Source organism: Sinohyriopsis cumingii, chromosome 6, assembly GCF_028554795.1.
Source record: "Sinohyriopsis cumingii isolate HCF-2022 chromosome 6, ASM2855479v2, whole genome shotgun sequence".
Classification (NCBI taxonomy): domain Eukaryota; kingdom Metazoa; phylum Mollusca; class Bivalvia; order Unionida; family Unionidae; genus Sinohyriopsis; species Sinohyriopsis cumingii.
The window spans coordinates 55,807,209-55,834,758 of NC_142966.1; the positions used below are offsets into that span (position 1 = coordinate 55,807,209).

The window sequence follows — 27,550 nt, forward strand, 5'->3', positions numbered from 1 at the left end:
TCCTCACTCCCAGATGAGTCACACTGAAAACAGTGTGCACACTAAGTTACTTATAACTAATGAAAATAATATTATATTTGGGCCTACAGTACAAATGAAAAACCAGATAAATTTGGGTTATTTCGTTTCCTGTTTATCTTCAGACTCAGTACAAATATACATGTTCATTTTGTGTTGAAAAAGGAGAGTAAAGGACAGAAAATCAATTATCTATTCAGCAAAATGCAGGGACAATTTAAAAACTTCCTTTGGGAAGTGATTTAACTATGCTCAGAACAACACAGACATGTTGCCAATGTGACTAATTAAATCTGTATACACTGATTACAGGTTCCTGAAATTTGTCATAAAGGTATGTCTGAAATGTCATAAGGGACTGATTTTTTGACTGAATGCAAAATGCTCACACTGGACATTGGGGTTTTCTGCCAAGCCGTAAGGAAAGTATATTTAGACTTGATATAAAATTATTTTGGTGAAAACTCATTCACAGGTATTGACCTCATCTTAACGATAAGATGTTCATTGCTACAGGCATGAAATAGCCTTGTGGTTTATGTAAATAGTAAGCTGTAACCTCTGCCATGGCTTTCTACCCTGGACACAGTTCCTTGCCTCTACCAAGTCTCAGAGTTGACAACTTAATTTCTCAAGTAATGTGTGGTGTATGTGTGTGTCTGTTTTTTAAAATATTTTTAATGTAGCTTGAACAATCTGAGTCATATCACTATGATGTATGCAGTGTAGCAGTGTATAGTGATGTCTAGTACTGGGGCATCATGCTGTAAACATATTAGTAATTCCATTGCCGTGTAATGACTTGAATAAAAATTGAATAAAAAACCAAATCTGAACTATACTGGAGTTATCCATGGTACAGTGATTGGGTGATGGGGATTAATAATCATTTGTTGGATTAACAACAACTGCTTCTGACCGAACATTGTTCAACAATATTTCACAAATTTTTCAGGCATCTGATTTTATTGACTTTGATATGACCTCTATTCTATACCATGTTCATCACCAACATGCTGACATATTCTTTTAGTATCTATATCTTTCTGTGTCTACCATCTCATTTCCATAATGGCAAAAGCATAAACAAAAACAATTACACTGATTACCATTCAAAAAACAAACCAGCCCTCAATAAAAGATTCATAAACTGTGGTCTCCCTCTTATATGGCCACCCCTTCTGCACAGGAAAAGTGGCCATATACAACAGGTGGCCTTTCAATAGGGGGACTATATTTGTTAAAAAGTATATGTATATGTATATAGTAAGAAATCTACATAAAACTTTAAGCATTTAATATATTCATTTAAAAGTAGCACTAATTACAAAAAAGTTCTTCTCGTCTTAAGAACAGACTTATTTCAAGGTAACATAAATTAATAGTTCTTACTCTTAAGTGTGAAATCTGAGTGAGGTATTGTTGGCATGTGCATTGCAAACCATTAAAAAATGTTATTTAAATCTTGGTACATACATTGCTTGGCATTTAAAATAATTCTCAATCCATTTACTCCATTTTCCCACTGCTGCAGAATATACTCCTTATCTGTTACGATGTTGTTTATTTTAATCTTCCCAACATATGATTTTTTGGCAAGAACTCTGAACTCTCCCCCACTGTCATCAAATCGAATTAATTCTCCATTTATGTGATGATATGTTAAAATATTGTAATGATTTATTCCTATGTTGCTAATTGTACAGTACCGCAATTTAATTATGCAGACAAAACTTTTGATCAGTTGATGAAATGCATTATTTAAGAAGGAAGTTATGCATGTACTGTCATGCGATCTTTGTATGGTACCCCATTTTGCTCAAGGTTAATTTTTTTCTGTGTGTTAATCGACAAAATCTATATTTTTAACCAATGCTGACTGTGTTATAATCTGAACATCTATGTATGGTAGTAAACAACAAAGAAAAAAACTCAACTGTTGTGTTAAGCCCAAAACTCTATCAATCCACTGCCGAACACATTAACTGTAAACTTAGGTGTTTATGATACAATACTAACCTTAGAGATACTTGTACTTTATCCAACACTTCTTTCAGTAACGAAAACATGACATAGGGAAAGATAACTGGATTACTTACTTTACCATATGAATTAAATACTGGTTCTGGACAAATATTAATAATAAAATGTGGCTGCATGTGAAGGGTAAAATTCATATTTTTGCGCTAACATGTCAGCAACTGGTTGCATTAGAGGGGTGGCCTTTCTTAAGGGGTACTTTTAAACATAAACTCATCAGTGCCAAAGGATTCTGGCCATTAAAAGTGGGTGGACACAGCTCAGGGGGCCAGTTCATGAGGGGGACCACTCTACATTATACACATATCAGCTCATTACAAATTAAATTGAAATTGATAAAATTTCTGACATTATGAAAATTAGTTCAGAGGCATTTAGTTTCATTGATACTTTTCATGCAACAGTTCAACTCACACCCCCATTTATCTCCCCTTGACTGTCCAGCAATTCCTCTATAGCATGAAGCAGAGTAGACACTACATGTTCTCCAAACAGCCCTGCATCAAAGATTTCAGTCACCAGCAAGGAGACTCTGTAAATATATACATTAAAATATTCTGTAAGAAACACCAATCCAAAAACAAGGATTAAAGAACATTACATTTGATTTTGACACAAATCTAATACTAAATAATTGCCATCAAATTAATGCTAATTGTATTAGCGCTTGTTTATAGTGCTATAACTGCATATGACACAAACCATGATCTAATGTCCTTTAATTTAACGGCAGATCAAGATCTCCAGCTACCTGAAATTATCCACAGAATAAACAGTATGGTACATGATCTAGTTGTGCATTATGAGATGACAGAGGTATGTTGTTGTCTGCAGTCATCTGAATGTTTACACAAACAAAAAAAAATATGGTATGGTTTAGTACCTGTGTGGAATGTCTTCAGGTATTTTCAGATCTGTGGAGGACTTTTTGAGGAGGCAAACCTTGTCTGCACTCCCATCTGCCTTCAGAACATCCTGGGCCAATTCATACATCACTGTGGATTGCTCACAGGCATACACAGCACTGGCTCCTGCGTGAACAGCAAACAGACTGGAATGAAAATAAGTATTTAAATTATAAATGTTTCTGTTGAGTAGCTTGTGGAAAACGAAAGTCCTTGTTTTCAATAATTACAAATTTTTCCCCATAACTTTCAGATTTTTCAAATCTGGTCCAAAGGGTTTTTTTTTTTTGCTTCTTCGTAGAAGGTGATCCTGGTCTTTCATTTCCAAAATCATATAGAAAACTGTGCAGACAAATAGGAGTCATTCTGGATTCTGAATTTCAGGTGAATTTACTATTCCATTCTGTTTAAATAAAGTGATGTGATGGGAATTTGGGGAGAAGCGAGACAGGGGACAAATCTGTAATGCCAAGGTAGGTTTGTCAGCAACTGGTGATTTACTGGTTCTACAAGTTATATAATATTAGCCTAATATGTTGGTAGCAAAGTGAAAACTGTACAGAATGATTTTAAAACAAATGAACATGTTCTGTAACTAAATACAATGCAAAATTTGTTCTTTAGAGCAGCATATCCAATTAAGGAGTGTGTGTATGTGTGCATAGACCCTGATTCATGACATATTAATTTCACTTTACCAGGTGAACGTAAGTGAAATTTCACAAATACTAATTAGAATGACTCTCTGGATGAATCATACCACCACCACCACCATGCCTCCTTTGGTGTGACCCCACAAGACATGAAGCAATAATTTTTTTAAATGTTATGGAGTAATAAAATGTGCATGAAAATTAAGTAGATTCAAACCAGAAACTGTAACCATACTCATTTATCCATCCCCAATTAGAGGCACTAAGAACAGTGTTTATACCCCTTCCCCCACCAAGTCACTCCTAGTGACTGTGTCAAGGACAGTGTTTATACCCCTTCCATCATCAAGTCATTCCCAGTGACTTTGACAAGGACAGTGTTTATGCTCACCCATCTAGCTATTCCCAGTCGTAGGTGTTAAGTACAGTATTTAATAAAGTTGGAAGCCAGAGTAATTATTTATTAAAAGCTTGACCATGAAAACTTTAAAAGTCACCTATGACTGTAGTCAAGACAAACATTCTTTCACATACATGTGTGTATTTGTGTGATTTAGATTTTTAACATAGCTTTAACAATTTTAGTCATATTGCTACAATGTCTGCAGTGCAGCAGTGTATAGTGATGTCTAGCATTGCAGCATCGTGCCCCAGTCATACAGCATCAGCTGCCAGTACCATTTTTATAAGTCTATGGTATGACACTGCAAGGGTCTGAACCCATGATCTCCCACATCCAAGGTGCAAGCTCTAACCACTAGGCCACAAGAGCGGTCTCCCACACTATAAATCATTCCACCACATTCAATGTCTTTTGCATCTTCAACAAAACAAGCTTCTCAATGTTCTACTATAAAAAAACACATATTTAGTAAATTATGTTTCTCTGATAATACTTACCTGATCACATTATATTAGGATAACTTTGTTTTCTACCTCAGAATCCAACCCTCCTGGAAAGATTGAAAACTGTCGTTTTGCCTCTATATTACAAAGGAAGCAATTAGTGTAGGTTAACTCCCCTTTCTATCCACTAGGTGGCTACCATTGTATCCAGTTTAAAATAGTTCCTTTTTACTTGAGCAACACCTTAAAGGATCTTTACATTGTGGGAAAGTGTGGGAGGAATGATGGTAATGTGATCAGGTACACATTATTCATTGGCAAAACACAATGTACTAATAAATTAGCTTTTCCTGAAAAGTACATTACCTGATCATATTACATTATGAGAACAGATAAGAGGAGGAAATGCTGAGCATTCTACCTCTACGTGTGTCAGCCAGTCAATGTATGTTTGCTCCACTAAAAGGATAAACTTCACCTAATGTCAGTGTAGCACGAGACAAGTTGTTTGTGGAATTCATACTTGATTGTCTCACCATCAAAGGTTTCCTAGGCAAATCAGTGAAAGTAGCAAATACATGTCTGCGTCGAGGTTTTTCTTTCATGAATGGGAAGTGATCAGTCTGTGCAGCTACCACCAACATTGGGTTGAGATTCAGTTCTCTCTTTAGCAAGGACCTGTCATCCAAATGGAAACTAGAAAGGGCAAACTTGCCATGCCTATCAGCTGACTGTGTTGTGTCCCCAATTAGGACATTATATTCAAGGCCAGGCTCATGTAGTTTGTTTGTATTTCATGAGCTGAAATCTTCACTGTGTACCTGTGAGAGTTCAGAGTAATAACTCCCTATAGCAACCAGCACTGGTGGGTCATGTCTTGCGTTAATGTCTTCAGCAGTAATAAAAGTCTTTCACAGTTGATGTAGATATTGTCTGTGCATCTACAGTAAAATTTGATGGTATGTACAGGGTAATGCATCTTTGCTTCTTTTTCACTTATTGATCTAGGAAAGGGAATGAATAGTTATTATTTGTGACTAGTGTCAGCAAGCTGTACGTGTGTGTGTGTGTGCTGATTTGGATTTTTAACATAACTTTAAAAAATTTTCAGTCATATTACTAGGATGTCTGCAGAATGGTAGTTTAAAGTGATGTCTAGCACTGGGTTATCATGCCACATGTAGCAGCATGTCCCACCCAGTCACATTATTCTAAGACCAAGCTGACCAGTCCTAACACTATCCTCTTAATGCTGAGCACCAAGCGAGTCAGCTGTTAGTACCATTTTTATAAGTCTTTGGCATGACTCGGCCAAGGTTCAAACCCACAGCTTCACACATCCAAGGAAATGCTCTAACCACTTAGGCCACTGGAGCAGTCCATGATCATACTGGATGTCTCAGTTGCAACTATTTAAACTTGTGGATGAATGTGTGTGTAAAGTTTCAGCAAGTATTTCTTAGAAGGAACAGCAATAATGTGCAAATGGATGAACAGATTTCAAACAGGCCACCCCACAGAATAAAAATAAATTGACTGACATAAAATTTCTGAAATGAACGTTAAGGGCTAACAAAAACTGACTGCACATCACGGATGGGTGGGTTTGGGTTAGAGGATAGCCTTAAGAATACATTTTTTTAAAGTGGGAAGGGTGGGCTCATCATGGGGCAGGACCTTATTGACACTTTTCTGTATTTCACAATGAGGGAGTGAGCTTAGTATCAGGCATAGGCTTATCAACAGTAAAAGATATAGAAAGACATTTCACCTGAGAATTCCTGAGCCTGTCCCAATGTCTAGCACTGTGTCATATCCACACTCAATAGCATCTGAGATAGCTTTCCTGAAGCTTGTGTTTCTCACAGTGTCATTCAACATACGGAAATGCCATTGTTCTACCAACTGACTGCAAATGTTTTCCAAATTTTCACGAGCTGCTAAATACTCTGGGTTAATCACAATCGATTTTCTGATATAGGCAGCAGCTTCCTCAACGTATCCAAGTCTGAAAATAGATGATATCAATAAATAAATATTTCTTTGTCACTGAAGTTTACATTAATGTAAAAGAAAGGAAATAGTTCGCCATACTGAATTAAAATTATTTAAAATTTCCCATATAAATAAGTTACACAGTATCAAATACTATTTTCTACATGTGCATCATATGTCCAGAGCTCAAAGATTTTTTTTCCCTGAATCTCACCTTTAAAAGAACCAAGTTCCATATTATACTAGAATATTCCCCTGAGGAATATACATACACATATACTAGTACATCATGGATGGATGAGTAGAAGGCCCGACAACCCAGTCCCAGCCATGTTTCGCATTACCAAATAAAAACCAACCTAGTTGGGTAACAGGACCAGGAAAACTACAGTTTTTCACACAGGAGATGAAATATTTCATTTGTACATGAATAGAGATCTTGAATTGAAAATCCCTACCATTATCAACATCATCAATAAAAACATGCTGAATAAATTAGCTGCACATTCAGCAAGTTCATTTGCACTCTTTTCTGCAAAGAGGCCTTATACTTCATCGTCATGTGTTGTCCGAGTGAGCTGTCATCAACACTGTCAAGGTAGGTATTCATCGTCTTTATCATCAACTTGGGATGTCTGAAACATCTGGTGGTATGTGCACTTTTTAGAGGATGGTACAGCCAATATTTGGCTTCACAGTGATGCCACTTTACAAGATCACTTTTGTTGATCACTGGTTATTTATCTGGTCCATAAATGATCATGTTTGCATCATCCGAATCTATAGACATCAGAAATGAAGAGGGCGAAACTAGCCATGCTGACTGAAATGACAGCTCTGCATTGCCATGACCTCCAACAACATTCTCAACCTCAGTGTTATTAACCATATCAATACAAGATATGGTTGCAGTGGGTTTAGTACAAGAACAAAACCGTTTGTTGATCTCTCATGAAGTGGCTCACAGCAAAACTAGCACAGCTAATAGAAATGACTGCCCTACAATCTCATGATTTCCAATAACATGCTTGATCATGCAGTGGTCTAAAGCGCTCTCCATTACGGATCACTGCCATCTCACCTCTGTCTGCACCGGTTCAAGTCTCGGATTCAGCCAGTGTGGGTACGTGAGAAAGCTTGCCAGTAGCTTCTCGTGGGTCAGTGGTTCTTTCCAGGGTTTTCCCAGGTTCTTCCTCCACCATTAATACTGGCCGCCATGTATAGCCTATCGTGTGCTGAAAAATGGCGTTAAACCCAACAACAACAACAACTGTTCATCTGCAATGCAAAGTATGCCATAGTTTCATGCTAAAATCCATGTTCAATGGGAGGCTGGATTTTAGTTTTGCAGGTAGCACATCATTCGCCATTATGGTGGCAGCACCAACCAGTGCATTGAATAATTGCTACAGGAAAGAATCACAGTACACTAAGTGCAATCAGTGCTCAAAGAAAATTATTTTAGACACAGGGCCAGGACTCTTGACCAAATAAAAACCACAAGCCATGACTCAAACTCCACAAGCCCGAACTCCAATTTCCATGTGCCCAAATTTGCCCATTTTATAATATTACATGTATTTGTCACATAACATTACAATTTCTACACTTCAAATATGAAAAAATTAAAACAAAATCATATTAAATTGACATGTATGTTTATTGGATCATGAATAAGTGCACACAAAGCAATGTTTTCCTCCAGATATCGAGGTCAGCCATTGCCTAACTGCTCTAACAATGTCCTTACTCAGTGGATAAACAATGTTTATGTTCATTAGCATCTGAAACTTGTCATGCTTTATAGAGTTTCTGTTTACACTTTTGATGTTTTTCATAGGTACCGCTCAATTTGTTTAACCATTGTTTCAATACACTAGAGTAAGCATGAGCAAGAAACAGCCAAATTATTATTCATTAAACTTCAACCTGAAACATCTTGAACAACGCAATAACAAGTAAACATGGCAACTGAAAATAGTTAACTACTTACTCAGGCATTTCTGCCAAAATCATTTTTAGTCAGTCTTTCCTTTTTATCTCAACTTCGCCATAGGATGGCCTACTTTAATAATCAATGACTTGAAAGCCATAACCATATCTGATCTTTTTATTACTTATTGTACCTCAAAAAACATCATGTTTGGCCTAAACTCTCTAGATTACAAAATTAAAAAAATCAATTAACAGCTAGACATGATTACACACTAGCCTTAATTGCATTATGTGGCCATGCATCATTACACTGGTTGCAACAATTGATGGAACAGTTCTGGTATCCACTAAACTGACATCTGGCACATAAATATAAAAAACAGATCATTCATATGTCAAAATTTCAAAAGCCAAATAGTGAGATTGAATGAAAAAACGGAGATTGGGACCTAAAATCAGGAGGTTATTCGCTGCATATTTTTAAGCCTCATTTTCACTAAATACTGACTGATTTCTGGGTCCACAATATGTATGAAATTCTCAAATGACACACCATTTCTCTCTGTGACGCGCCTTATTTTCTCCCAAGACGTGCCCTCTTTTCATATTCTGGTCACCTGTGGTCAAACTGCACAATAGCTAACGGTTAGCCTTAAGTAGACAAGCAAGAAAGCCAGTGTGACTAATTAACAGTTAATCCTTATCATTCCAATTATCTTGTGAAAAGGACTTGCTCTCCAACACAATTCAAAGAAACCATGTTATACAATGCATGTTATGTAAGCACCAGCAACTGATTGGCAAATAAACAATGCCCTATTTTGTTGTAACTATCGGTACATAATTATGCAGTCTCAAGCTACATGTACCATACATGTGACAACTTATTTTCCCATGTTTTATATCCCTTAATTTATTCACAACTCAAAAGGCATTTAACATTGTTTACTAAATAATATATTCTCAATACCTTTTGGAGGGTATATAAGCTGCACGATATGTTTCTTCATTCCTTCTTTTAATTTAATGATGGTAATTAATGTTTTTATATATGGTACAGTAATGCCATATGTTCACTTGTGTAAGTTTCTTTGGTGGGAATGAAGATGCTACCTCATCATGATGATCATTCTTGGGATTTAAACTAATTATTAACAATTTTATTGTTGTGGTTTATTGCTTGTCGTGGTTTATTTTCTTATTTTAGTATTGTTGTAAGGTTATAAATATTCAAAAATTGAGTTGAACAATGTTTAAATTTAACATTGTATTTACTGAAGAAAAATGTAATGATCATGAGTTCCCTGAAAAAATCATGAAATCACTTTACCAGTACTATAAATTAACACAAGGAGTACATAAGCTACCGATTCCTGTGCTTGCATCACATTCCAGCCAAGTGGAAATGTAGGCTAGTGACCCCAACCATCCAATAGATTCGAGTTTTGTCATGCATCTTTTATTGTTTCAGAATTGCCAAAAGACTGAAAAGCTACACATATCCATTCAAAATACAGTAGCATATTTCACCAGATTCTACCCTGCAGTAAATAAGTGTTAGGGTTTTGTACTCATACTGATCACGGAGCAGACTCTGTTATCTTTCAATACTACCGAATCCAGCATCTGACCTGGCTTTAATACTGGAAGTGTGATGACATCATCAACCATCATTTCTACTATCCTAACTTTAGCTAGATATTTCTATTCAGGAAATTTATATAACAATTATTATATGATACAATCTGAAATAAAAGGCAAGTTAAACATTTTATTTTGTGAAATTACTTTCAAAGTGTTATTCATCCTGCGGCAGAATCGGCTACTTCTGCCTGATGGAGTCCTGTAGAAAGACTTTGTGACCATAATGGTAAAAATAAAGCTTAATTTGCTGGATTAGATCCATGTGATGGTCGTCCAAGAGTTATACATTGGTATGTTACTGTATTTTGAATGGATATGTGTAGCTTTTCAGTCTTTTGGCAATTCTGAAGCAATAAAAGACTCATGACAAAAGTCGAATAAAGCAGATGGCTGGGGTCAAGCCTGCACTCCCTGTGTTAATTTATAGTACTGATAAGATAATTTCGTGTTATCAGAGATTTAATCATACTTTATTGATAAAACGTCAGACTCCTGTGCTTGCCAATTGGAAATGTAGGCTAGAGAAACTTGAAAAAGAATGTCCATTTGCTTGTGTGAGAATTTTAATTTATTAGAAAAAAGATATTAGGGTAAGTCAAGTCCGACTAAAACATTACGACTTTAATTTGCAGAAAAGCGCCGATGTGAGCTGCCAAGTGTGAGAAATATTCCTGAAAATTTGACATTTCCTTATGATGTATATCATCTGAACATGCTACAGAGCGCCGTTATTTTGGGCAGTTAGACCTCGACCCCAAAACATAAATATCAGGGTTGATGTCTTACATTGTATGATTCTTTGAGGGCAAGAATTTTTTTTTATGCTCATGCCTCTCACTACCTCAATGAAACAGTCGGTCTCTAATTGAAAGTTACAATCAACAATCCATGCACACCTGAAAAGCTGGGCTCCGATATTGTTCAGAACTGTTTCATTATCAGGAAAGAGCTCGCATGCCTGGTCATAACATTTGAACAGATCACCAATCCTTCCCTCTCTCTCCAACCTTTCGGCCCATTCACGCATTGCCAAGGAAAAGTCTTCGCGCACTTCATTTCTTCTCTCTGGCGCCAGTTTCAGAAACAACAAAAAGTTGGCAAATGCACGTCCATAATTCTTATTGATGAGGGATCTTTTTGCATTTGTAAAGGAGACCTCTGCAATTTTATCTACGTTTGACATCATTCTAACTACATACGTTGATTTCCGCCATATTGTTATTGTTGTTGACTGTTATTCCCTTTAGTATTGATCGGAGCACCCCAGATTTCTGGGTAGTATATTTGACACAAAAAAACAATAACAACACAAACGCCGAAAATTTGGTGCAATTGCTTTTGCATTTATGCTTCTTTAGACACGAAATGTTTTGAAAGAAACGGATGACGTCTTTTATTTTAATAACAATTATGTCATTACGTAACGTCATTAATGATACGCATCGTCATAACAATTATATATATATATATATATATATATATATATATATATATATATATATATATATATATATATATGACAGACAGGATCTAAAATGATATAAAACCTTACTTTCTGGCAATGGAATTACAGGGGCCTATCCAAACACCTACCTGAACTAATACACAAAATCCATAACGCAATCAATAAACCTGACATTATCTGCCTCCAGGAAACACACTTACCAGAGAATCCGAAACATATACCCAAAATCTCCGGATGCTCGCCAGGCATATTCAAAAGTCGTAGCAATTTGAAAAAGGGAGGAAGACTTGCAATATTTCTAATTGACTCCCTGCCCTACTCTGAAACATTAACGATCCCAATGTCAATAGACATCAATAACAAAATTGAAATTCAAAATGTATTAGTCCACATTGGATCGAATAACATAATAATAACTAGTATATATGACCCAGGGGGCAATGACAATCCAATTAACTTATAATCTTATCGACAAATCTCCACTAACCAGTCTGGAAACCTAATAATTTGTGGCGACTTCAATGCTCACAATGAAATATGGGGAGAAAGTAGAAGGGATAAAAGAGGCAAATTAATTGAAGAATGGATTGCTGAATCCAACCTAACCATACTCAATGGTGGGTCTAAAACTCGACTTAATCCTGAGGATGGCTCCCTCTCAGCAATCAATCTTACTATATGCGCACCTAAACTAGCCCGACTTAAAAAAAAAATAAAGGTGGGTTGATCAAGATAACACATTAGGTAGTGGCCATTTCCCCATCATAATCTCCCTCCATATATCAGTTCAGCACAACCCCACCACCACCACCACCACCACCACGAAGCCCCACCCAAATGGAGATATGATAAAGCTGACTGGGATAACTTCAGAAACACTCTAGTTGTTATTAATACCAAAGAGCTTGAAGGCCCACATATAAAAATATTCCATGACAACTTAATGAATACTATACTTAATGCAGCTACCCTAAATATTCCCCCCAAAACAAACACTCAAACTAAACAATCAATACCATGGTGGGATGATCAATGTCAAAAAGCACATATAGATAAAAAGAAGCACTTAACAAATGTAAGCGAACGAGAGACTCAGTAGATTTCATCAAATATAAAGACAAAGAAAAACAGCTTAAAGGGATCATAAAACTAGCCAAAGAAAACACATGGCAACACTTCTGCTCCAAACTGAACCTCAAATATAACTCTAAACAAGTATTGGACAAAATAAAATCTATCCAGGGGAAAGCTATTAACTTAACACCTAAGCTGAAAATTTTTACAACCAACCATGACAATGCTGATCTACTTGTTAACCATTTCTCAGCCATAAGCAGTAATACCAACCACACTAGGAACTTCCAAGAACACAGACAGAAAGCTGAAACCACACTTCCTAACCTCTTTAAAGACATAGGGTTCAAGAACTCAGATTTAAATTCCGAAATCACCCTATACGAATGGAAAATAGCGCTAGGGTCTAAAAACGAAACCTCACCTGGGAAAGATCGAATTGGATATATCATATACAAAAATCTTCCAAACAACATTACAACAACCATTATAAAACTGCTCAACCAAATTTGGCAAAGTGGAAAACTACCACTCAGTTGGAAGCAAGCAATTGTCATCCCAATCTCTAAACCAGGTAAAACCCTAATAATATTAACTCGTACCGTCCCATCTCTCTTATAATAACATATGGAAAATGATGGAAACAATCCTAGCCAACTGATTAAAACATCACCTAGAAAGCATCAACCTCCTATAAGAAAACAACGTGGCTTCCGTAACGGGCGCTCCACCACAGATCAATTTTTAAGACTAGAAGCGGTTATCATACAAGCTTTCAACTCCAACTTATAGCAGTCTTTCTTGACATTGAAAAGGCGTTTGATCTTGTGTGGAACAAAGGATTGATTGCAAAACTCAACCACTTCGGAATTACTGGACGCATGTTTAACTGGATCGAAAACTTCCTAACAGGTCGCAGAATAATCACTAGAGTAGTAAACACCACCTCAAAAGAATACCCCTATGTAAACGGTACCACACAAGGGAGAGTACTCAGTCCTACACTATTCGACATCATGATTAACGACCTTGACCTTGACCTCAACTAAGCGACAAAACGGGTTAACATTTCCCAATTCGCTGATGACAGCGGCTTCTGGAGGGCAGGAAACCCTGTTAGCAATCAAGTAGTCAAAGAAATCCAGAAAAACCTAGATAACATAGGGAGATGGACAGATAAATGGGGTTTTCAGATCTCACATGATAAAACGGTAGGAATAATCTTCTCCCCTAAACGCAATAACCAGATAATTTACCCCAACTTCTATATTCAAAACCAGTTAATCAAATATTCTAAGGTAGTAAAATTCCTAGGTATGTTCTTCGATAATCATCTAACTTGGAAACACCAGATTGAACAACTAATTCAAAATTGCAATAAAGATATTAATCTCTTAAGAAATCTTAAAGGGACCACCTGGGGATCCAGTCAAGAAACCTTATTAACCATCTATAAAATGCAACAAACCGTCAAGCTGCAAACTAGTTCCTAACCCACCAGATGGCAAACAAATCCTAGAACTCAGGGAAAAGTTGCCAACACTTGCTCTACAAGAAGAGTACACTCACTCCCCTGACCACGCCCCTTGGACAAACCATATCCCTAGGATCAACACTAGAGTCACCAATTATGGAAACAAATTGAAACAAGAATCTAAACCTACTCTGGCTTCGTAATATTTTTCACTGACGTGTCCAAAACAACCGAACCCCCAGAATAGCAGCTGCAGTGGTTGTTCCCGAATTCAACATACAAATGGGATCCAGATTACCAGACCACAACTCTACTTTCACCACAGAGTTCTGGGCAATAATAGAATCATTAAAATGGATTAAAGACCAAAACGTTCCAAAAGCAGTTATCATCAGTGACTCGCTTAGTGTAATAGAATCCATCAAATCTCACAGCACCAAATCAAGAGAACAAGTCTTGGCTAGAGCTTTTTATATGCTTAAGGAATTATCCACAGGAGATCAGATAGTTGAATTCATGTGGATATCCTCGCATATAGGAATCCCTGGTAATAAGCTAGCCGACAAAGTCGCAAACAAAAACCATGTTAGGGAACCCAAACCCTGCCCCACCATAACAGAAGCCCAAAGCATAACAAGAAACTATATTAACCAGAAATGCCAGGAGCACTGGAACTCCGCTACCAAAGGCATGATACTCTACTCCATTATACAAGAAACCAGTAGGTCCATCAAACCACCCAAAGTGAACAGCCTGGACCAAAAAATTATCAATCGCATTGTAACCGGAGAAACAAAATTAGCAGGAAGTTTTGGCAAACATCTAGGACCCAAGCCTGCTAATATAAATTGCTATCACTGCAAAACCATTGAAGACTTGCCACATATATTCCATAGCTGCTCAAAATATCAGGTAGCTAGAATGAAATTTCAAAAAGCCCCCCCCCCCCAACAAAAAAATTGAAAGTCCTATCACTTACCCAGATTTCCTTAAAAATAACAACCTCAACATAAATCTGACTACTAAAACTTACTTAAATTCCAAGACACATCCAAGCTAAAAGAAAAAATATAAAACACCTTAACAACATAAAATAAACAAACAGACCTCGCTTAAAAATAAATTTCCACAAGCAGATGGGCACCCTTGACACGTCCTGGGGGACCTGAATACTCAGCAAGGGTGTCCTCTAGCTCAAAAATAACAACCTGTAAAACAGACATAACCCACCCAAATACTCTCTAAAATCAGGTTTAATATACATGAACAGAGGGGCGCTTTTGATACGTCCATAGGGGCCTGAATACTCAGCAAAGGTTCCCGTCTTCTTAAATCCCAAATATATCCTTAAAAATCAACCATTAATAATGTTAAAAAAATCTCTGCTCTCTATCTAGCCCTAACATGAAAGACAGCCAAGGTAATACTGCGGCCTACTTCTGTGATACAGACCATACTAATATTAAAGCAGCACAGAGTTTTCCATCCAATCCATCCTAGCTCATCTTTAGAACAATATCGGACACAAGAACCAAAACTCTAAATTCGTGCAAGTGCATCCATTTAGACCAGTACCCTGGAATGAGCGAACTCCTGCCTACAGATGGTCGCCTGCCTTCCTGGTCACGTCCTCCCTTGCCTCAGTCGGACACAAATAAGCGTGCAGCGCGCGCATGAAACACCTAATATAAAAAAGCAAAAATAAATGAATAGCTAGTGGCACTATGGTGTCAGAATCCTTACACAATTCTATCAAGAGGCCTACAAGAACTACCCAGTCCAGCAGCTAGCAGAAGCAGCTAACTACATTTCTACGCTACACAGCTACCATTTCCCCGAAATTACCTTAGAAGAAAAAGGACTGCGGAGAAATGTAAAGAAGCAGAAGAAAATCAGGGAACTTTTGCTTAACAAGCCTTTCTAAGGGCTAACAATATTGCCTTTTATCCAGGGAACCATTTTAGCTTGGTATCCAACTATTATATACACTAACTTGATCACTGAATCCACCGCTTCAAAATTCAAACCTTTTATGATCTAATAGTGACCAAAGTTTTTATATGTCGCTCAGACATATTAGTTTCTAAACAAAATTTGGGCATCTACAACGTACATTATGTACTAGAATTTTTCCGACTGTTAGGACGTAGGAAAATTGTACAACTTATTTTGATTTGACCCAACTGCACAGGTGGCTAACACATTTTTGGCATTTTTTTTATTGTCCATTAGTATAACTGGACTATATTTGATTAAATACGGGCTGGCGTTCTTGGGACTGCACGACATCCATGGCTGGCTTGCCGCGTTCCTTGCCCTCTTGCCTCTCTCGGACATCGTATAACGCCGGAGATGTGGAACGATTTCCACCCGCCTAAAGCTAGGTGTCCCGATGTGACGCCATCGTTGCGACCAATCGCAACGGGCGTTATATAATGCTTGGGTTGGCACCTAGTGCAATCAATAACGCACTGAAATCAACTCTTTGTTAACATGAGTGTGTGTTGGGCCCATTCACACTCACGTAAGCCCTTCAGTCAGGTCGTTAGGGACATATAGTCCTACGATCTGACGGCTAAATTAGCAGTGCTTCTTGAGCACATAAACACGTGGGGTGTGGCACTAATTCCTTCCCCCGAGGAACATTTAACATCCCGCTGTGCGGGAATAAACCCGTCGCACAGGCACTTTTGGGCGCACGCGACGTAAATCCAAGTAATCAATCAATCAATCTAAAAGATACACGAGTCTCAAATGAAACCTGAATCGGGCAAAAAATAAAATAAAACAAAAAGACATATAATTATATTGTTTTAAAGGATGTACAATATATAATTAAAAAAAATAATAAAAAATGATTATTTTTTTAAACAATTTTATATAGTGTATTAGCATTCAGGCCATTAGGATACAGATTATCTAACTTATGAATCTATTCATGTCACCGTGCGCAATATCTATTGGCATGAAAGAAAAATCTAGTTGAGAGTGATTATTGGTGCTAAAGTGTGTTGAAATATTAGAGGAAAACGGAGGATCTCTATATTTTTTTTTATATTAAAGTGATGATTATTCATTCTCTTAGAAACTTGTTGAAGTGTTTGTCCAACATATTGCATCCTACATTTAAAAAAAAAAAAACAGATTATCAAATAAATCACATCAGTTGATACGCAGTTAGTGTTATCACGTTGAGAAAGTACTTTATTTTTGTATTAGCGCCACTGAAAGAAGTACTTTCTCTTACGTTTGCACATTGAGAGCATCGGTGTCTGTTAAATTAGATGACGAAAATTGTCTTTTTTTAATTCTCTGTCTGTTTAGGTCTAATTAGAAAATCTTGCAATTTTTTGGGGACTTCTATAAGCGAGAAATAGTTTATTTTTGTAAAGTGATTTTACTCTGGTTTTATTGGATAAATTTAGGAGACTATAATATTTATTAATTATACAACCTATATTAGGTAATGAAGGATTATATTGTATTGCAAAAGGAATCACATCTCTCTCTATTTTACATTCTGCTGTGTTTAAAGCCTCACGCTGAGTAAGATTACGGGCTTTGTTTAGCGCAGAATCAATTATATATGTAGGATAGTTTCTATTTTGGAAATATGTTTGTAATTTATTCAACAAATTTTGCATTTGACAAACATCAGAAATAATGCGTCGGTATCTTTTGGCCGGCTATATGGTATACTGATACTGTTTTTACATGACATGAGATGACATGAAGAATATTCCACAGATTGGTGGATATTAGTTTCCTTGATATGAATATTTGTAGAGATAGTGTTATCAATATTTTTTATTACATTTACATCTAAAAATGAAACATGCATACTTGATGCAACATAAGTAAATTTAATTGTCGGATGAAAATGATTTAGGCGATCAATAAATGTTTTCATTTCTTTATTTGAATGGTTCCAGATCATAAATATGTCATCTCAAAATCTGAACCAAACAGATGGATTAAACTTTTCGTTTTGAAGAAAATCTTTTTCTAATTTACTCATGAAAATTGAAGCGTATGAAGGAGCCAAACGACTACCCATTATGGATGTAATTCGTATTATTAAATTGAAAATAATTATTTTCCAAGATAAGTTTTATTATTTTACAGATATCTTCACTAGATAGTGTGCTATTATTAGGATTGTTATCAAGAAAATATTTACAAGCTTCAATACCATCTGCATGCGGAATGTTGGTACATAGTGATGTTACATCTGATGATACCAGGATTGAGTTATCAGATAGCTGTGGAATAGACTTCAACTTTTTAATGAAACCAGTAGTATCTTTAATGTATGAAGGAAGGGATTTCATTAAAGGTCGTAAAACACTATCAATAAATTTGGATAGGTTTTCAGTATATGAATTACAACCTGATATAATGGGTCGTCCCGGATAATTTAAAGATAAATTATGGTCAGGATTTTTATGAGTTTTGGGTAATATGTAGAATTGAGGTGTATGTATGTTAAGAGGGAAAGTATAAAATTTCTCGGATACGGAATTATTATTTTTAGCGACCTCAATAATGCATGTTGAATTTTTTTAAAATTTAATTTCTATTGACGGGTCTTCATAAATATGTGTGTAGTATTTGTATTATTTAATTGACGCTCAACTTCTTTTCAAAAAAATCTTCTTGATTCATAATAATAATAGTGTTTGATTTATCATCCTTTTTAATCACTATACTGTCTTCATTTATTAGATTCATTTAATATGTTAGGAAACTTTGATAATCACAATTAAGACGCGAATGATAATATTTTAAAACAATATAATTATTCGTATGACTATTTGCCTCTATTTTATTTTATTATTTTAATGGGTAGTATGTTTAACATTACGAAATCGCGCTATCGAGAGCCGCGTTCGATCGCGAAACTGGGTCTGAGGGTGCTTGTGTGTTCACATCAATGCAGCGTGTTTGTGTTATTGAATTTTGTCAGTTTTCAACAAATGATAACGGCCATAAACAAACTTGCCTTCAAGAATGTATGTGATGAACTTTTCTCTTGATGAGGCTAATGTTAGTACTGTATTCTTACAACATCAAACTTTACTTGAATACTCTCTGGTATTTTTTCTCCATTTTGCCAGTGAAAGTTAGTGGGTTGTGATAACCGAATATAATAGTCGGAGAATGAGCTAAACTAATATATTAATTTTAAAGTGTTGCAAAGGCAATATTAAAGCCAAACATCCCTTCTCGATCGTGGAATAATTTCTCTGTTGCTTATTTAATTTTGGTTAGAAAAATAGCAAACTGGATGATCGACGCCATTTTTGTCTTCTTGAATCAATACTCCACCAACCACAACATCACTTACATCAACATATATTTTAGATGACTGACTGAAATCTGGATCTGAAAGAACTGGTACATTCTTAATGGCCTTTAACTTATCAACAAGCCCCTGTTTTTTTTCAGATCAATGAAACTTGGTTTGTTTACTTAACAAATTGGTCAGGGGTTTACCAGTTATGGAATACTTTGAGCAAAATTTCCTTTAATATCCAGCCATACCCAAAAACCTCACCAGCTGCTTTTTACTGATAGGCTCGGGGAATTCAGAGATAGCCTGGACCTTAACCTTTAGGTTGAACTTGACCGTGTCCCAGGATATGTCTTAGAAATGTAACACAAGCATTGTAAAACTCACTTTTGGATACATTGATTGTCAAAATTTGCTGTTGTTGTTGTTGTAGGATTTAACGCCATTTTTCAGCACACGATAGGCTATGTATGGCGGCCAGTATTAATGGTGGAGGAAGAACCCGGGAAAACCCCGGGAAGAACCACCGACCCATGAGAAGCTACTGGCAAGCTTTCTCACATACCCCCATTGGCCGAATCCTAGACTCAAACCCACGCAGACAGAGGTGAGATGACAGTGACGGAGAGCGCTTTAGACCACTCAGCCACTCGGGGCCCCTCAAAATTTGCATTAATGAGTCTATCAAAGAATTTCCGAATTTTCTCCAAGTGATCTTTCTAAGTTTCATAGTAGATGACGACATCATCGATGCAAGCATTACAATTATCTAAATGTAACCATGTTCATTAAACGTTGAAAAGTACAAGCGAACCTTTCATCCCAATCCGCATCACTTTATATTGATGAAGTCCATTTGGAGTTACGAATGCCGACGTTTCATTTGTTTGCCCTTTCGTTGAGTGGAATTTACCAGAATAATTTGCAAACGTCAAACTTCGTCACATATTTTGCATTTCAATTTTGTCAATGCAGTCAGCTATTATTGGCAATGGAAATGAATCTTTTGTTGGTCACACTGTTCACTATTCTATAAGTCGGGGAAAATATTATCTGTTTTCAGCACAGGAATAATTGGTATATTCCAGTCAGTTTATAAATATATATATATATATATATATATATATATATATATATATATATATATATATATATATATATATATATATATATATATATATTGCATTGTTTGTTAGTTATTTTTTTAATTTCATTATATGGTAGTGTAATGTGACATTGTATGCTGGGCTTAACCTTGTAAAAAATCAAGTTTATTTTCTACTTGACCTGAATTATTGATTTGTTCAATTTAATTCTGCAAAGAACTAATACATAGCTAAAACATTATCTATGTGTATGGGTTTAATATCATGACAATTATAAATAGAAGTAAATATGTTTATTTGGTTTAGGTTATTGGAATTCACCTCCAGTTCACCTGGGGCAACGGGTCAGAAATCCCCGGTATGGAAAAGTCCCGGGTTAAAAAGTCCCAGTCCAGAAAGGTCAATAACGGGTCAGAAATTCAAAAATATTATGTGCTATCGGATGATTCTTCATTGCGATTTGCAAGAAATTAGTGCGAATTCCGCATCCTAAAATGGACCCTGCAAAGACAGCATTTTAAAAGAGTTGAATCTGTATCCAATGCATTTACATATTCTACACAAGTATCCAACAATTGTTCATTCTTCTGCACAATTAGTATCCAACAATCGTACATTCTTCTGCACAACTAGTATCCAACAATCGTACATTCTTCTGCACAACTAGTATCCGACAGTTGTCTATGATGTCAACCAACATAGTTTTTACAATTTTTAAATTAACCCCCACCCAATTATTTAAACTCTCTTGACACAAATTTCAGATATAACATTACATGTACAATTTCTGAAAATGTATTAAGTAAAACTTGTGAATATCGACCCACCTCTATCCCATGGGAAAGAGCAAATCTGACCTTTGCATACAGCTGACCTCTGTATAAAGGTCCACCTTTTAAACTAGGTTTTTGATCAAATACCATTAACCGACTATTATTATTATTATTGCTCGACTTCTCCTACTTAACATTAATGTTATTATTATCAACATATTTAATTTAGCGCGCAATTCTATAAAAATAATAAAATACATGTGCTGGTCTCTTTCAAAGTTATGTTCTTACAAAAGTACGGTATCCTGCTCACTTTAAATTATAAAAGAAACAAAATAATCACCGACACTTAAAAGCAAAATTAAAAAAACACCCTCAACATTTTCAGACAGTTAAATCTACTGATTTTAAGCAAGAATATCTGCTATCTATGTGCATAACGTGTGTTTGTGTATTACTTAAATGCATGTGTATTGTCTCCATCTGAGCTCGTTTCAATGTGTAAAAACATAATTGACAAATTGTTGGAAGCATATCTACCAAACGGAAGCAATGACAAAAATCAGTTTCAGTTTTAATCCCTGTTATACAATTGTGACGCTTCACATGCGCAGAGCATACTTTTACTTGTCGTCTCCCCTCCACAGAAGTCCATTAGTCTCATCGTTTGATAAAATGTCATCTATTGTTTGTTTTCTGTTGTTGATTTTTTTTTTTTGCACAGTGAAAGCTGATGAATAAAACAGAGAATTAGACGGAATAAACGTATTCCGATTTTGTTTTATTGTCCGTTGCGAATCACACGCATGTAATTTGAGGCAAGATAAAGTACTATTGTTGTTATGACGTCACGTTGACGTGACCGGTGATCATAGAAACGAATGGTATTTGTCTTTAATGTAAAGAATAGGTCTGAAATACGTCGGATTCTTAAAAAACTCACAATATACAGGTAAGAAAACTTTGAGTAGCATGCGAACTTTATTTATTTTGTGCATGTGTCACTATTTCCATTACTTGGAAATTCAACTGAAGAACATATATTTTTGATTTTTGATTTTTTGGTTGTTCGTTTCTTTTTCTTTTATGCTAGCGTTAGATGCTTGTAATTCTTCGCGCCTTTTACCAGTCATATAGACCGTGAACCCGAGATATAAAGATTGATTTCGAAATTATTAAAAAGTCGACATCTTTTTATCTACATATAATTATTAACCGCTCCGGTGGCCTAGTGGTTAGAGCGTCCGCCTCGGATGCGGGAGGTCTTGGGTTCGATCCTCGGCCGAGTCATACCAAAGACTTACAAAAAATGTTACTAACAGCTGCCTCGCTTGACGCTCAGCATTAAGAGGTTAGTGTTAGGACTGGTCGGCCTGGTGTCAGGATAATGTGACTGGGTGGGACATCGTGCTACATGTTTGCGACATGATGCCCCAGTGCAAGACATCACTATAAACTGCCACACTGCAGACATCGTAGCGATATGACTGAAACATTGTTAAAGCTACGTTAAAAGAAGTACAAAATCACACATATAATTTATTTAATGCACTATCAACGAAATGGTAATAATTGATCCTTTGAAACAAAAATTAGTGAGCGGTGATGTAATGTAAAGGTTAGGATATTCATCTTGTAAGTCCAACCATGTTGATTAATAAGAACCTTCTGGACATCTGACAGAGTGCTCGTTGTGCAAATCGAATGCCTTACGTTCGATTCAAAATCAAGGCACCTTGGGTCAAAGCTTAAATACCTTTAACTTTCCTGGGTTGCTTTCACACGTCTTCAGCGTTTGGGGCCGTTTTAGTCATCTTGTTGACAATTCTGAATAAACAAACTTAAATATTTCTTTGAACCAAGTACACAACTATCTTTAAAATATCAGCAACGACGCTAATGCAAAACTATAATACAGTGATTACGCTATAAAAATTACTGTGCGAAGCATTACTCTGTTTACCATTGGCTGTCTGTTTTCTTTTTTCTAAAATAAATCTCACCGTGTCATCAAGAATAATATTCGTGATTATTTAAATTAAAAGAAAAACGAAAACAAACAGATCAAAGCAAAACTCTGTTTACATGACAAGTTTAATACATATACTAACATATCGCTCGTTATTTGTTTCCCTAATAGATGAAGCATCAAGTTGTGATCGTAAAGCTACGAACCAAGTTTAACATCTTGGACCGGAAGGACCAATGCGTGGGCATTTTAGTGTCTCCTAAAGGAATTGGGGGCTGGGATGAAAATCGGCCCCTTTTGGCTGAAAATGTAGGGCAAGATTACTGGGAAGCCTATTTTTCCGTGCCCGCTGGCACGCGACTTGAATGGATATGGATTGTGTATGATTTGTCATTAAAACGAGTCCTCCGTTGGGAATCAACAGCCAAAAGATCCTTAGTGGTCCCTTATAAAGATTCATACATGTCTATTCCGTGGGAAGGGAAAGAGAGTCCGATGATGCCTCTTTTCAAAAACCCCGTCTTTGGCTCCACCGCAAGTATCAGAAAAAACAGCCCTTTGACAAGGAACGAGGAGTCTGTCCCATCAAAGTCGCATATTTCCTCTATGAGTAAGAAAATTACTTCAGTAGCTTTTACCGATATCCAAAACAAAACAACGCCAGAGAAGACACTGGAAGCTGTCTGTTCAGCAAGGACCAGGCTTGAATCTTGCAAAGATAATAACAATGTTGCAACCTCTATTAATATGGATTGTGAGCCTCCCCAACGGGCCCGACGTTCAATTTCTAAGCGGCTAGTCGTACTACCAATCATAGTTGGAGTCAGCCTTCTGGCATACACAGCATACAGAAGATTTTGTTAGAAGAAAAAATAAATGCTTCATGTGAATCAATGTTTTCAGGAAATGTCTTTTATATATAACTGCTTCATCCTCCATCTTTAAAGGAAACTTTTATGAGTATCAATATGTTCTGAAGAAATGCCTCATACACTCGTATTAAAATGATTTTAAAAAAATGTTTACATTTTTTATTATTAACGAAATGGTAATAATTGTTGTCCTTAATTATATCACATTTAATCTAGTCGGGCATATACAATATAATTTACAAGACATACTTGGCCCTCGTCAAAAGCCAAAGAATCTTTTCCTATGTGCGAGAAAGTGTAGGAAAACAGTGGGACAGGAGATCGGCATGGTATCTTTTATAACTAATTGGTGACTATGGCACATGATTCGCAAATTGCTTAGCTGGACTTGCACTGTACATGCATTTGAAAGCATGACAACAACGAGTACCATGAATGAGACATTATGTGCTATTGTTTAATAGTCATGTATGCACAAGTAGGGCATGTACTCCAAACCTTAATAACCAATACGTCGCAATGACCTGGACCTTTGGTCAAGGTATATGGACTTGAACTGAACTTACTGTGCAGAAACCCATTTTCTTTTTAGACTTAGCATGACCATAACTGCTGACCTATTGATCACAAACTCTATTGGTTTCATTCATCAAGTCTGGTCAATAAACTTACCTTTGAACAAAAGTTCTATTGCAAACTCAGTTTTCTTTAATCTCACAATGATCTTGACCTTTGTTCCCAAAAATCAACAGACCTCCATCATAGATTAAATGAAAGCTCTTCACAAAGTTTGGTCAAGGTGGACTTGGCCTTTTGAACCCAAAGATCAATAGGTTTCTTTCAAACCAACATGAACATCATTCAAAAACTTTGGTTAATCTATTGAGTCTAGAACTGACTTTTGTAATCAAAACCCTTATTTTTCTTAAGGCAATGACCTTGATCTTTGACCCCAATATCAATTGCCTTCTTTGTTTCAAGTGCATGTCATCCACAGGTATGTGATGTAGAACTAATAATATTTTAAGAAACCATTTTTCTTATTGGAATCTCAATTACCTTGACTTTCATCTTTTCATCCCAAAAGCAATAGACTACTTTCTTTCATCAAGAAGAACTTACCTGAAAGGTTTGGTGAAGGTATGGGTTAAAATGAAAGCTATATGGTAGTACATCCTGGGGGATTGTTTTCTTACAACTCCTAGCTTGTCTTCATACTTAAATGAAATAAAGAAGAAAGAAAGAAAGGAAGAAGAAAAAAAAGAAAAAGAAATGAAACAAAGTGCTCAACTTTTTAATGATCCAAAACCCAAAGTAAACAATGAGGTAGTAAAGTTGGCCACTGTAACCAACTTTTAGTTACTACTCATAACTTGACCAGATTAATGTAGCTACTGGGCTAAATGAAGGTGACCTTTGCATTGGGGGCAGTGAGTATAACTCAAACATTGTAGGATGCATAAAATTTCATGACCGTGCAATGTAGGTACTTTCTGTATCAAAATTTGCTGTAAAATCATAAAGGAAACTGAACAATCTAGGATATCTCAAGAAGAACTAGTATTTTAATTTTCTAGTATTTTATTTTTAAACAATGGAAGTACAAATGCTAAATGTTGCACAAGAGAGAGCAAAATGATCCAAAAAATTAATCTTTGGAATGATCAAAGCAAGCAAAAGCATGCCAATTTTCCATGTCTGATTCTGCAGAAGAAAAACAAGAGTAAATAAAACTCAGTTTTGTTAGTTTAACTAAATTACATTTGTTAAAAGACAATCTTGAAATTTGAAGAACAGATGCAAATAAGGTGAAATTACTTTCATTTTATGACCACACTGGGTTGAACGGTGATGGGTGCAAAACTGTCACAATATGAACAAAGTATAAAAACTTCTTCCCCATATTTGCCACTAACAAGAATATAACTCTTCCAAATAGAGGAAGGAATGGTGCACTGTTCCTGCATTGTCTTGAGAAGTTATAAATATTCATTTTATGTGTATGTACTATCAAGAAATGTGTATAAAGCAAGTTATATTTAGAACCATGTCATAATTTTAAGTGCTTTCTTCAACGACTGCTAATTATAATATATTGTGCATCCTCAAATCAATAACAGAGAACAATAATGTAATAATCAATTACATCGGTCTCACCTTTGTGAATCTTTTAGTAGTTTCCTGCAATCAATACATGTTCTTCAGAAAACAAATTTAGATGGAAATAACCTGGATTTATTTCACACATTGATCCCTGTGATACAACATAACATCCATAAAACACTAATACTGAACATAATTTAATACACTATCATACATGAGGTAATACGAGTTTACATACATCTGAGGGTAATATTTTTTGTTTAAATAAAATTGTTAATAAAATTAGGCACATAGTTTCCTCTCACAATTCCCACCCAATGTTTGACATTTGGACATTTATGCTGGGGTGTAGGGTCAGAGCCATGGGCCCCTCTAAAAGTTGAAGCACATGTCAACAATGTAGTCATGTGATACAACAAAATCATTGTTGACACATGTTCTATGCTTATGAGTCTGACTTTCTCCAAGTTGTTGCAGTGACAGGTTTATGCTAGTTGTTCTCAGAATAAATATGTTGAGAATCATGCTTCCTTTTGGTCTCTGACAAACAGCACATGACTTTCATTTAATGTTTTCAAATTTCTGTACAACAACACTGGAGAGGGGTTTATTGGTGATATCACGAGTCCATTGGACCTCTGATGTGTTGGATATGTAGGTTGCAAGATTTGTGTAGCCATGTGACTAGCAATGCAAATGGTGAGTTTCATCTCATCTGTTAGTGGATTAAAGAACAAACATGATGATAATACTTGCAATTTCTGAGAAAATAAATAATTTTCCCCATCAATTTCATGCAGGTATGAGTCAATGTAATATCATTTAAGTTTGCTAGACCAGCTGGTAAGCAGCTACCCCAGGAGTGGGCAAACTACGGCCTGCGGGCTGCATGCAGCCCACCAAGGGCTTTCATGTGGCCCACCAAGGGTTTTCATGTGGCCTAGGAACAAATCATTCACACTGACTTTGTTTATGTTACTCTGTTTATCAAATAAATGTGCTTCTTTTGAAGTTTAAGTTTTCAAATATTAACAACATACTAACAACTGAAAATTAATTATGATGTTATTTAGAAAAACCTTTTGTTTTTGCTATTTCAAAATACTAATTATTTTACTTAATGAACTATGCAGCCTGCGACAAGGTGTACATTTGTGTATGCGGCACTTGCACTGGAAAGTTTGCCCACCTCTGAGCTACCCTATGCAGCCAACACAAGGTAGTGGTGAATTTCAACTTTTGCCGGGAAGATGGCACTGACTCGTTATCACAGGTCCCCAACACAAATTTCAAAATATAAAAAATGGGGCGAGAAGAGACGGAGGAAATCCGGATTATTATAAAATTTGCTACAGCATTACTTGTTTATCACTCAATTACTTTTT

General features: G+C 36.1%; 1 protein-coding gene across 1 annotated transcript in view; it reads right to left on the bottom strand.

The window, feature by feature from the left end:
- Nucleotides 1-11,265, bottom strand: part of LOC149796973 (protein arginine N-methyltransferase 9-like) — a 46,011-nt gene extending 34,746 nt beyond the window's left edge. The window contains exons 1-4 of the mRNA XM_089961657.1: nucleotides 10,933-11,265; nucleotides 6,234-6,470; nucleotides 2,942-3,109; nucleotides 2,473-2,590 (exon numbers count right to left, since the gene is read on the bottom strand). Coding sequence (XP_089817783.1) covers nucleotides 2,473-2,590; nucleotides 2,942-3,109; nucleotides 6,234-6,470; nucleotides 10,933-11,222 — 813 coding nt within the window. The 5' untranslated portion in view covers nucleotides 11,223-11,265. The remainder of the gene's footprint in view (nucleotides 1-2,472; nucleotides 2,591-2,941; nucleotides 3,110-6,233; nucleotides 6,471-10,932) is intronic.
- Between the last annotated feature and the right edge of the window lie 16,285 nt (nucleotides 11,266-27,550).